Source organism: Harmonia axyridis, chromosome 4, assembly GCF_914767665.1.
Source record: "Harmonia axyridis chromosome 4, icHarAxyr1.1, whole genome shotgun sequence".
Classification (NCBI taxonomy): Eukaryota; Metazoa; Arthropoda; class Insecta; order Coleoptera; family Coccinellidae; genus Harmonia; species Harmonia axyridis.
Genome location: NC_059504.1, coordinates 45,078,459 through 45,090,200, shown reverse-complemented (window position 1 = coordinate 45,090,200; position 11,742 = coordinate 45,078,459). Strand labels below are relative to the sequence as shown.

Genomic DNA, 11,742 nt, shown 5'->3' with positions numbered 1-11,742 from the left:
TCAGTTTCTTTCAGAAGTAATTTTCCTTCATAGATTCAAATGTTTTGTTCTTTTCTGAAGAATTATACCTAATTATGAAGAAACGTAGAATCCCAAATTGAATGAAATTTCTTGGAAACTATTACTATTGACGTCTTTCATTAATTGATAAGTGTGATTTGTTTTTGAGCAATTGCTCCCAGAACAGAGAGTGCTATAAATTTCGTTAGGTTGTAATTTGCAAATTTGTTTCAAACTTTCACTGATTCAGACTATGAAGAAATACCTAAGAAAATCATAAAACTTCAACGCTCTGTAGTATGTTTATGGAAAAAAACTTATTTTGACTTGAATACGCCCTTAAAATCTTTATACTGAATTTTGAAACACCCTGTATAATAAACTGAAAACTGTTGAAGAAATTTGTTCTTAGAAGAACATGTAAATAAAATATTCTTTCTTTCTTCAGTTAATCCTAATTTTCCCCGATATGTACTGAAAGGATGTATAGGGTAAATTCTTCATTATTAATTCATTCGATATGTGTATTCATTATGAAAATCACTCGAGATGAACCGATAAAAATGGTGGACTGCAAGCAATTCTGCCAAATTTGCATCAAATTTTAATGAGCAATGAACCCTTCATAGATATAAGAACTGATACATAAAAATTTCTAATGAACCTCTATTTCATAAAAGTGAAACTGTTTCTAACCATTCAAATGAGAACATTCAGAAATAACATTTATCAAGATAGGTAATTGGAGTGATTTCTGGGAATCTCTTTAGTAATATTCGATGCTAAGCAATTAAGAAGGTACACATATTCTTAAAATGAATAGGAATATTTTCTAGTGTCAATTTTCTAATCTGACTTTGTAGATTGTAGAAAACACAAAAAGTTTTCAAAAAAACTGTCGTGATTTTTCTCGAATGACAAAAAAAAATCTGAGAGGGTTCTATGCAGATTAAAGATGCAGATAATAGATATTATCTTTACATCTGTAATCATCGCTGAGGTTATATTTTATTTATTTTTTCATTTATTAGGCTGAATAAACTTTGTTTCTTATTCTCATCTGTAGCTTCCAAATTCTCAGATGTAGTGGTGGGGACACCATTTGGCATCCCAACCTATTTATTTGTCAGAGTGGGGGGTTAGAGTAATCTAAGTAGGTAGATATACATACATAATATATATACCTACTACCCACCTACCCACCTTGGACAATATATTGAAAGTTGAAGGTTGTATCTAAGTTGAGTGTGATACTGAAGATTAGAAATTACATAATAGTGTCAATTCCCTTACCTACTTCTAGTAAAAAATTTTGGTGGTAAGTCGTAAAATTAAATTTGTATCCGTTATACCATAATTTAAACATTCAACTCAAAGTTTCTCTTTTGGTTAACTTTCTTTCAGCATTGCCTTCTTCTATTTATTACAATATTATTCATTACTTCACAGATATCTTAAAATTCTCAAAATTTTATCAATCATTATTTTTCAGAAATGGCTCCCAAAATTAGAAGAAATTACAGGAAAACCCAAAATGAGAAGGTACCATCAACTATACAAAACGAAAAGTTACCAAAGCCTTGCATAAAAACATCTTCGAACAATGATGTTTGGAATGCAGTAGACAAATTCTGTCAATTTTTTTGTGTTCCTAGAATGTGATGAATTGAGAGTGGTAGAATAATATATTTAGCTGACTTCTGTAAGCCCAAAATGTAAAAACGTAATTCAGTGTAAATGAAGAATGTAATATAAATATGTAAATAGTACCAATGTAAATTTGTATTTTTTTATTTTTCTGATTATAATTGTCCGTTATATTCTTTCAATATATATTTATTATTATTTTATTTGAGTTTTATTTTATATTTATAAATTTATTATTTCCTATCGTGATAGTAGTACTATCACCGTGAAAATGAGCCTTAAGTAATAAAATCATCAAACGTGGCGACAGTCATAATTACCTCTGCAATTTCAGTTCAAACACATTTGCCTGTTCCAGGATAAGATTTACAAATGTAAACCTATCGCTATGAGCTATTCCGTAATTTTTATTTTACCGTCATTGAAATACTCTTAATTGAGTGTTTCATTCAGATTCGGTTTTTGTTTGTAGTGTTCCATGCTTTATAATAGTCTACCTTCAACCTTTGTGTTTCTACTTATCAAATTTTCTAAAAAACAAATCGATGTGAGTTTTTATTACTTTTCTTCACTTTTCTTAATTTTTCTATTTTAAACTTATATTGAAATTGACAAAAAACCGTTCAGAAGGATCCACATTTTTTTGGTAAGAATATAGATGCCCAATTTGGAATCTACGATAGTGATACCCCTTATATAACAAAATGATCGGCCGACTTTTTCGAAAAAACTTCCTAGGTCAAATACAAATCTGAAATTAGTTTGCTCCTAAACGGTTTCAATTTCGAGATATTTCCAGTTCAGTATTTTCAAAGGGGTTTGATTTACAGTGACTCGCGTGGTTCCGTTTTTGATTGGCTGAGCCTAAATATGGCGGCTTTTCGTTTACATTCTCATTCAACATTTGATATGTTGAAAAATTTTTCATGCTTTATACCAACCTGCAGGCAATTTCTTCCTAACAGCCATAACTGGGATATTCCGTATTTAAAAAAAAATGTTTTTTAAGTGGGTAGAAAAATATTTCTGGTAACAATTGATGCCTAAATGCGGAATCTACGCTTGAACCCCTTAAATGACATAGAAATATATTCAAATTCGATCAGTCGATTTTTTCGAAAAAAACAAGAAAATTCGATCTGTGCCAAAATTTTCAAGGGGATTTGAATGGAGATTATTTTTACCGATAAACTTTATCAAATTGAATAGGTACATCCACCCTGACATAAAACAGAAGGTATGGCACATCGTCATCAATTATGTCAGTTTTTCTTTAACATTCCAAAAATTCAATTGGGTAGAAAGTTGCCTGTAAGCCATCTATACACAATTTACTGAACTTGGTCTAGACGCAGCCACTCACAAGTAAAATACAGTAATGTCAACGTCAGTACCAAAGCTTGTTTCGAGCTACTTTTCCTAAATGTCGCCACATGATTAAATCTCAGTACAAATTTTGGTGGATGCGCTATATTTAAACACATCCAGCCAAAAAGCATTTTTAGGAATATTTTACGAAAAATGATTTTGATCAGATCAGCTTCAAAATTTTATATTATTAATTCACAATATCTATCCGACATAAGATGTTTCCTGAAAGATATTAAAGCTGTTATATCATTAGTCTTATGGGATTTTGCAAAAAAAAAATTAGCATTGGATAACCTTAAAAAATTTTTTATATAAAGATGAAACTTCCTTTGCAGTCGGTCTCTTACTAACAAGAACAAAGACCAACACAGCCAAAACTTTGGATTATCCGAATTTTATGAAAAAATTGTTTTCGAATGGATAGAAAAAAAAAAGTCCTTTTCAAGACAATTCTTTCCAACAAACCAAAACTTGTGAGAGTTATCCTTATTATGACTTTTTCAATTTGCCTTTAGATTTGAAGATTTAAAATTAAGCTGATGAGGGCAAGTTTTTTACAGGTGAACAACCAACAAGAACATGGCTAAGAGTACATCCAAGATGTTTTTTGGTTCAGTATGCGGTACAATAATCACTGCGTTAGGATTTTTAATAAATTGAATTTTAAAAATTTCAATGCGTTTTTAATGCGTGTATCGCATTATCCATTTTTGATAATGGCGTAGTTTTTACTTGTCAAATGTCAAGAGGTGACAGCTTCAAAAATGACAGATAACCAGATAGCGGACTATTCAAATGAAACTTCCTCATTGAAAAACCCTTTATAAGGTAATTTTAAGAAAAATATGGAAATAATAAAAGTTTATTTCAAATGACTAGATATATAATCGTTACATAAAATTACACTTAATTACCACAACTAAAAACATTATTCATTCATGAGAATTATCACAACAACAAATGTACAATAAAATATTATCCAATGAAAAAATTGTGCAGAATAAAGAAATTAATCCCTTTCAGAAAATAACTTATTTTACTTAGTTGTACACTTGTATAAAAAATTAAAAACGAACCTATTTTTCAGCTAGGATGAAAAACTATAATAAATTAACTAATGAAATGCAAAATTATTTACAATCCATTTAATTATGGCTGTGCGATAAAAAATCGCTCATATTGATTTTTTCAAATATTGAACTTCAAATTATTCCAAAAAAATGGGCCTACTATTGGACAATTGGAAGAAAAACCAAAAAAACCTTGAAGTTTCACTTCTTTGGCACGCAAGATTAAAAAATTGAGTAAAATACTTGAAAGAATAATGATTCACTAAACCACGGTTCAAACAACTAGATATGCTTGAAAATCACTTCCTGAAAATTGTAAATTTAAACAATTGAGATATCAGTATAAATATTGTCATTAAAACATTTCATAATCCAGTAGATGGTCCTTCAATTCCATTTCATGCTAAATAAAAGATAAAAACATATTAATAAATAAATTAAAAGTGCGACAGTTTGTTCGGTTTGGAAGCAATGTCATTCTTTGAATAGTTTTTACAAAATAAACTTTGCATGGTTTATATAGGACGAACAGTTTCATTATTAAGAACATTCCAATTAGCTAAATACATTGTTTTTGAAATAAAACTACTGGATTGATAAGAAAGAAGATAGCAATAGAGAATCGCTCCCGAAAAATTGGAATATACTTAATTATTTACAAGTTATTATTAAAGTAGAATTACCTAAGACTATGGGAACTTTCCTCAGATCAATAAAATTTCGTATATTGTTTTTTACTAATCTGAGGAACATTCAGACTTAAAATTCGATGTGCGTTCATATTTAAATAATCGTGGATACAGAGTGAATAGGAGATTTTGGACCGTGAAATCTGACCAATTCTGTCACAGTTATTGCTACCTGTACCAATCCCTTTCCTTCCAAAACATCAGCAGCACAGCACAAAAGATTCTGAAAACAAGAGATTTGTACTTTCTAACAAGCAAAAAACAAACCAATTCTCAAGAAACAGACATATTTATTTGTGGAATTTCTTTATTTTTTCAGAACAGTATTAGTGGTTTTTATGATTAAAAAAGAAGAATAGAATATAAAAAAGTAGAATTGTAGACGAGCAACAATTTTGAAGATTCAATACATTGAAAAAGAGAATTATACAGGGTTAGAACTATTTAGAGGAATTTACAGGATTATCGAAAAGCGTTAGAAAGAAAGGGTGGCTTAAATTATAAAAAAATTGCGTTATTTAAGGATGAGTGTGTTGGTGTGAACAGATTCAAAATATCTCCATTGTTTCCCGAGATATCTCGGAAAAAACTGAAAATCGAGATTTTATTTTTTTTCTGTATAACTGATTTGTTTTTGGAAATAACTTCACGAAATTTGGTTATTCAATATAGAGTAACTAATTAGGTCTTCAGATTTTCTGTTTTTCATTGTTTCAGAGACGCGATAGTCAAGTGATGGATTTCACATAACAAATTTGAGTAACTAGACTCGATATTTTTGTAGAATGTGAGACATTGTTGAATTCGTAATTTTTTTCCTTATCGCCTTATAAGGAAAACCAATATGTCGTTCATAAGAAAAAAAATTGACTATCTCGTCTCTGAAACAATGGAACACAGAAAATATCTGGCGACACCATTAGAATCTCTATATTCGATAATGGCTATAAACCGAATTTCGTGAAGTTATCTCCAGAAACAAATAAGTTATACAGAGAAAAAAATCTCGGTTTTCAGTTTTCTCGAGATATCTCGGGAACCATTGGAGATATTTTGGATCTGTTAACACCAACACACTAATCCCAAAATAACGCAACTTTTTTGTAAATTAAGCCACCCTGTATCTTTAACAGTTTTCGATATCCCTGTAGTGCCCCTCTAAATAGTTCTAACCCTGTATAATTATTTCCATGACAGGGTGTCAAACTAAGACAAGAGGAAAAACACAATCCAATTCAAATATTTATTTCACCTGCAAAATTATATTATAAAAACAAACTCTGAAACACAACTAAAATTATCAATTAAATTAAACAAATATAAACTTCTCCATAAATAAAAGCAATGAACTTGTACACAAATCAACCTTACGGAATAAGAAAGTACAACAAAATTAAATAAGATACTATAAATAAACTTAAATGCACAAAATTTGCCCATTACGCAAATAAAGATCTGAGATTCTGCAAAATACTAATAAGGAAAATTCGGAAAAACAGTCTTTGTTTGCGAATAATACTGAAGGAAAGTAATGACTAGACATTTTCAATTATAATTAAATATTGTTGGTTCAAAATACCCAGCACATAGGATGCGACTACAGCAGATTCCAAGTAAACAGGTACAATGCACCCATTCAGAACACAAATGAATATAGCGATTATATTTATTCTATATTCAAAGTACCATGTCTTTAGGACGGTGAAAAAAAATTCAAAATACTAATAAATACTGCAACACATCAGCTAGCTGCCTTACTCAACAAAATATTATCATTCCTTCGCTTATAATTAATTCTTATTATATATTTCAATCTCTCAGTTTGACAGATAATAAAATTAAAAATTTTATCAAATAAAAACGTATTTTAACTTTGGTATCACTGTTTTTTTTTTTACTGATTTCGAATCAAAGAGGTAGAGGATTTTTTGAAAGTTTGCCACATTAATACTGATACTATTTCCTCAATTTATAAAAAATCTGAACAAATACAAAAAATCACCGAAGTAATTTTCTTTGCCACTTTGAACATCTTAACAATATAAAAGATTCTGCAGAAAAGGAGGAAAAAAATAGTTTATAATTTTTGTTGTTTCTTCAAATATTTCTGAATATTTCAATATTTTTGGTGGTTCTCAAGACATTCAATTCACAATGCAGAGAGTTCTAATGATTGTGCAGAGCTTTTCACAAATACATACCAAAATGTTTTCTTTTTTCATACAATTAAAAGTTCAAGACATTTTTCTTTCACTGAACAGATTTTACTAATCAAAACTACACATGAAGGTTTCATGTGACAATAATATGTAAAAATTAAAGAGAAAATAAAAGATGTGTTTAGATAGTGAAAAGAAGTTGGTCTTTGAAATTTCCAAAACCTTTGAAGAAGAATATTGAACATTGAATAAAGAAAAACTTCGAATTTGCTATTCAATTAATTTGGCAACATTCAACAAAAAAATAGATTCAATAATATATCAACCAATTTTTCCATAAATACGCTCCCTAACCTATATCCAAAACGATCTACGTTTAGCATCAAACAATTCCTTAAATTTCACAATAGGCACCTTCAAAAAGCATAAAAAATCACAATTTATCATCAAAATTCGACGAGAAGCGGGGTAAAAGAATACCTCAAAAAAGCAATATATAAATATGGAATGTTTTAAAGACTATCAAGTACAATTGGTTATTTGTATATAACACTAATGGGAAATATTCGAGTACTACAGAATGTAATATACACATTCTTGATATCAAAAAAGATATGAATGTTCAGATATTTTTTTTGTATATATTAGTACAATATAAAATTTCGCAAGAAAGCAACAAATGGAAGTGTTCATTACAAAATATAAATTTGTTGTTTTTCAATCTTAGTTAAAGACACTTTTTTTCAGTACTGAAGAAAGTTCATACTATTCTCAAGGCCTCAGTTATGCATCAAAAAACCTGTTTAAATTTTATTTCGATACTTGGTTCTGATTTTGGAATGACGAGAAAAATGATCCTTTAACGATCGAAAGCAATGCTTCTCTAAAAAAAAAGGTGTTTTATTTTTTTCTCAAGAATAGATGAAGATGGGGGAAATAACTGAGTTTGGCTAAACTCAACTCAATTTTCTACTGTCGCAAAAGCTGGAAAATCGATCGAAAACATTTTACGGTGGTGGTGGAAACGTTATCAGAAATACCAAAGTCCCAAAGAAAACTGCCAGCAGTAGGAGTGAGACTGTGGTGTCCTGCAGGGTGCTACTCTGACGAGGCATCGGTTTTCTTTCCATCTCGACCTGATCGCACAGGGCCACGACAGTGTCGTAGAGACGGGGTAGACCGCGTCCATCTAAGGCCTCAGTCACATCTAGGGTGCTGCACAGCCGCCCCTGCAATCAACACCCACAGTCTCACTCACTATTTTCCAAAGCTATGGCTACAATCATATTTACAAAATCATCTTCGATTTGAGAACATCGATCAAAAGAAAATTCCAAACACGGTTAGATTAGGAAAAATTCAATTAGGTCGATGTATTTGAATAAGAATTTCAGTAATGGTTCGTAAGTCAGAAAAATTACAAATATTTTCCCAATTAAATACTAGCACCTTCTTTTAGGCCATAATAACCACTAATACTAAACTATCAACAAAGCAAAAATATCGAAATTCAGCAGAAGCAAGGAATAATACCAGGTGATCCATTTTAAATAGTCCACTGAAATAACTCCTTCGGGAGAGTGAAAAGTTTCTTATTCTTCAGGGGGACATTGAAAAAAGGCATTCAATGTGACCTTGGAGTTTGTTTTCAGGATCAAGTAAATTTTTTCAATATGGAATATAAATTTTTCTTTGCAGAATATCAAACTTTTTGAAAAGCAGAAAAAAGATTGTCTCTTTTATTTTTTCCATAAAATTAATTTCTTTGGAGATACAGGGTGATTCAACGGGATGGCCTATTAGACGTTTATGAAAAACTAATCGTAATTTTGAGCTGAAAATTTGCATATTGGGGTTTGAGATAAGGATCTTCCTCCCTTAAATATTTTCACTCCTCTACAACTTCCGGTTATACCGGAAACAGACTACTACTCCTTTTTTTCAAATTGCACACCCTGTATATTATAGAATCATTGATGACAATTTCGGCAATATGCCATATCTTGGGTGAAAACTCAACGGTTCATGAGTTGATGGGATTCTTATAAAAAAAATGGTGGCGATGAGGACTGACATTTTTTTAAATTTTGGCAAAAAAAGCTTTTTTCGAAAAAAAAAATTTCTTTTTCGATTCTACAAATACGTGGTATTGAAAGACTGACGCAAAAATGTACTGTGTGTTTATAAGATCATGAACTTGGATAACTCTAATTCATCAAAACTCAAGATTTTCAAATTAGAACTTATATTTTTTATTATTTCAGTCGATTCTACGTACAAAAATAGTGGGAGTTACTTAAGCAGACCCTATACCTAAAATGAATACTTTTAGAGTTCTCAAGGAGAACCACCATTTATAACTGTGTGGAGTAATCTGTGACTTCCGGAAAATACAGAAAGAAACTAAAATTCGATGTTTCCATAACTAAATTTGACATTTCAAGAATTGTAATGAATTATTCGTTATTGAAAATTGTATTGGTTTATGGATTTTCCAACAATCCTAAAAAAAATTAATTATAATGCATGAGATGTAAAATTTATTTATCGAAACATCGAATTTTAGTTTCTTCCTGTGTTTTCTGGAAGTCACAGATTACTCCACACAGTTATAAATGGTGGTTCTTCCTCAATAACTCTTGAAGTATTCATTTTGGGTATAGCGTTTGTTTAAGTAACCACACCCCCCCCCCACACCCCTCTATTTTGGTACGTAGAATCGACTAAAATAATAAAGAATATAGGTTCTAGTATGAAAATCTTGATTTTTGATGAATTTGAGTTGTCCAAGTTCTTAGATTTTTCTAGAATTGACATTTGAAGTATCTTAGACACCACGGCAGTCATTAGAACAGCTAGCTATATACATTCAATTCGAACACGTAGAAATGGGGATAGTGTAGAAAAAAATAATTTGGATAAAAATATAAAAAACCTTTGAATTTTCATAATCTCTCCTGTTTTAAGACTCATGTTCAAGAATTGTAATGAATTATTCGTTATTGAAAATTGTATTGGTTTATGGATTTTCCAACAATCCTAAAAAAAATTAATTATAATGCATGAGATGTAAAATTTATTTATCGAAACATCGAATTTTAGTTTCTTCCTGTGTTTTCTGGAAGTCACAGATTACTCCACACAGTTATAAATGGTGGTTCTTCCTCAATAACTCTTGAAGTATTCATTTTGGGTATAGCGTTTGTTTAAGTAACCACACCCCCCCCCACACCCCTCTATTTTGGTACGTAGAATCGACTAAAATAATAAAGAATATAGGTTCTAGTATGAAAATCTTGATTTTTGATGAATTTGAGTTGTCCAAGTTCTTAGATTTTTCTAGAATTGACATTTGAAGTATCTTAGACACCACGGCAGTCATTAGAACAGCTAGCTATATACATTCAATTCGAACACGTAGAAATGGGGATAGTGTAGAAAAAAATAATTTGGATAAAAATATAAAAAACCTTTGAATTTTCATAATCTCTCCTGTTTTAAGACTCATGTTCAAGAATTGTAATGAATTATTCGTTATTGAAAATTGTATTGGTTTATGGATTTTCCAACAATCCTAAAAAAAAATTAATTATAATGCATGAGATGTAAAATTTATTTATCGAAACATCGAATTTTAGTTTCTTCCTGTGTTTTCTGGAAGTCACAGATTACTCCACACAGTTATAAATGGTGGTTCTTCCTCAATAACTCTTGAAGTATTCATTTTGGGTATAGCGTTTGTTTAAGTAACCCAACCCCCCCTCCCCCACACCCCCCTATTTTGGTACGTAGAATCGACTCAAATAATAAAGAATATAGGTTCTAGTTTGAAAATCTTGATTTTTGATGAATTTGAGTTGTCCAAGTTCATGATCTTCTTAAGAAACACCCTGTACATTTTTGGTCTGAACCGCACACAATCTTATAATACTACGTATTTGCAGAATCAAAAAAGAAAAAATTTTTTTCGAGAAAAGCTTTTCCTGCCGAAAAATGTATAAAAATGTGAGTCCTCATCGCAACCATTTTTTTCATAAGAATCCCGATAACTCATGAACCGTTGAGATTTTACCCAAGGTATGGCATATTACCGAAAAAGCTATCTAATGATGCAATAATATACTGAGTGTGCTATTTGAAATAAGAAAGTAATAATATGCTTCCGGTACAACCGGAATTTGTAGAGATCTGAAAATATTTTAGGGAGAAAGATCATTGTCGTAAACCTCAATATACAAATTTTCAACTCAAAGTTATGATAGGTTTTCCATAACATCTAATAGCCCATCCCGGTGAATCACCCTGTATAAAGTGTTTCATGCTTAAGATGGACATGATGAAGAACTTCCACAGTTTTTTCTCATTGAATCATCACTTTTGAACATTTAATTAGGTAAAAAAAAGGTAATTCAAGTTTTCTTCGATTCTTTTAATTAAAAATTATTAGACTTTTTCAAACATGTTCAGTTTTTTGTGTGTGGAAAATTTTCATCATAACAATTCTAAGCATAAAATACTTCATATCTCCACAGCAGTTTATTTTATGGAAAAAACAGAGGAAACAAAATGTTCCTAGATTTTTAGGAAGAATGAAATTCTGCAAATAAAAATGTATATTCCCTATTAATCTACTTGACCTTGAAATCAAACTGCAAGGTCACATTTAATGTTTACATTCAATGCCGAACACTAAGAATCTAGGCTCATCCCAAGGAGTTATTTCAGTGGATTTTTTTGAAATAGGCCAACCTGTATATGTCGCAAATATCTTTGAAATTGTATAAAAATAAAAAATAGCAGAAAAAA

General features: G+C 30.4%; 1 protein-coding gene across 3 annotated transcripts in view; it reads right to left on the bottom strand.

Moving 5' to 3' along the window:
• Positions 1 to 3,864: 3,864 nt before the first annotated feature.
• LOC123677577 (leucine-rich repeat and calponin homology domain-containing protein) overlaps positions 3,865 to 11,742 on the bottom strand; it is a 65,528-nt gene continuing 57,650 nt past the window's right edge. For 2 of the 3 annotated variants that reach the window (XM_045614182.1, XM_045614180.1), the window contains one exon: positions 6,007 to 8,165. In XM_045614182.1, coding sequence (XP_045470138.1) covers positions 7,944 to 8,165 — 222 coding nt within the window. In that variant the 3' untranslated portion in view covers positions 6,007 to 7,943. Of the gene's footprint in view, positions 5,001 to 6,006; positions 8,166 to 11,742 lie in introns of those variants that run through there. The other variant, XM_045614181.1, reaches the window with a different exon arrangement.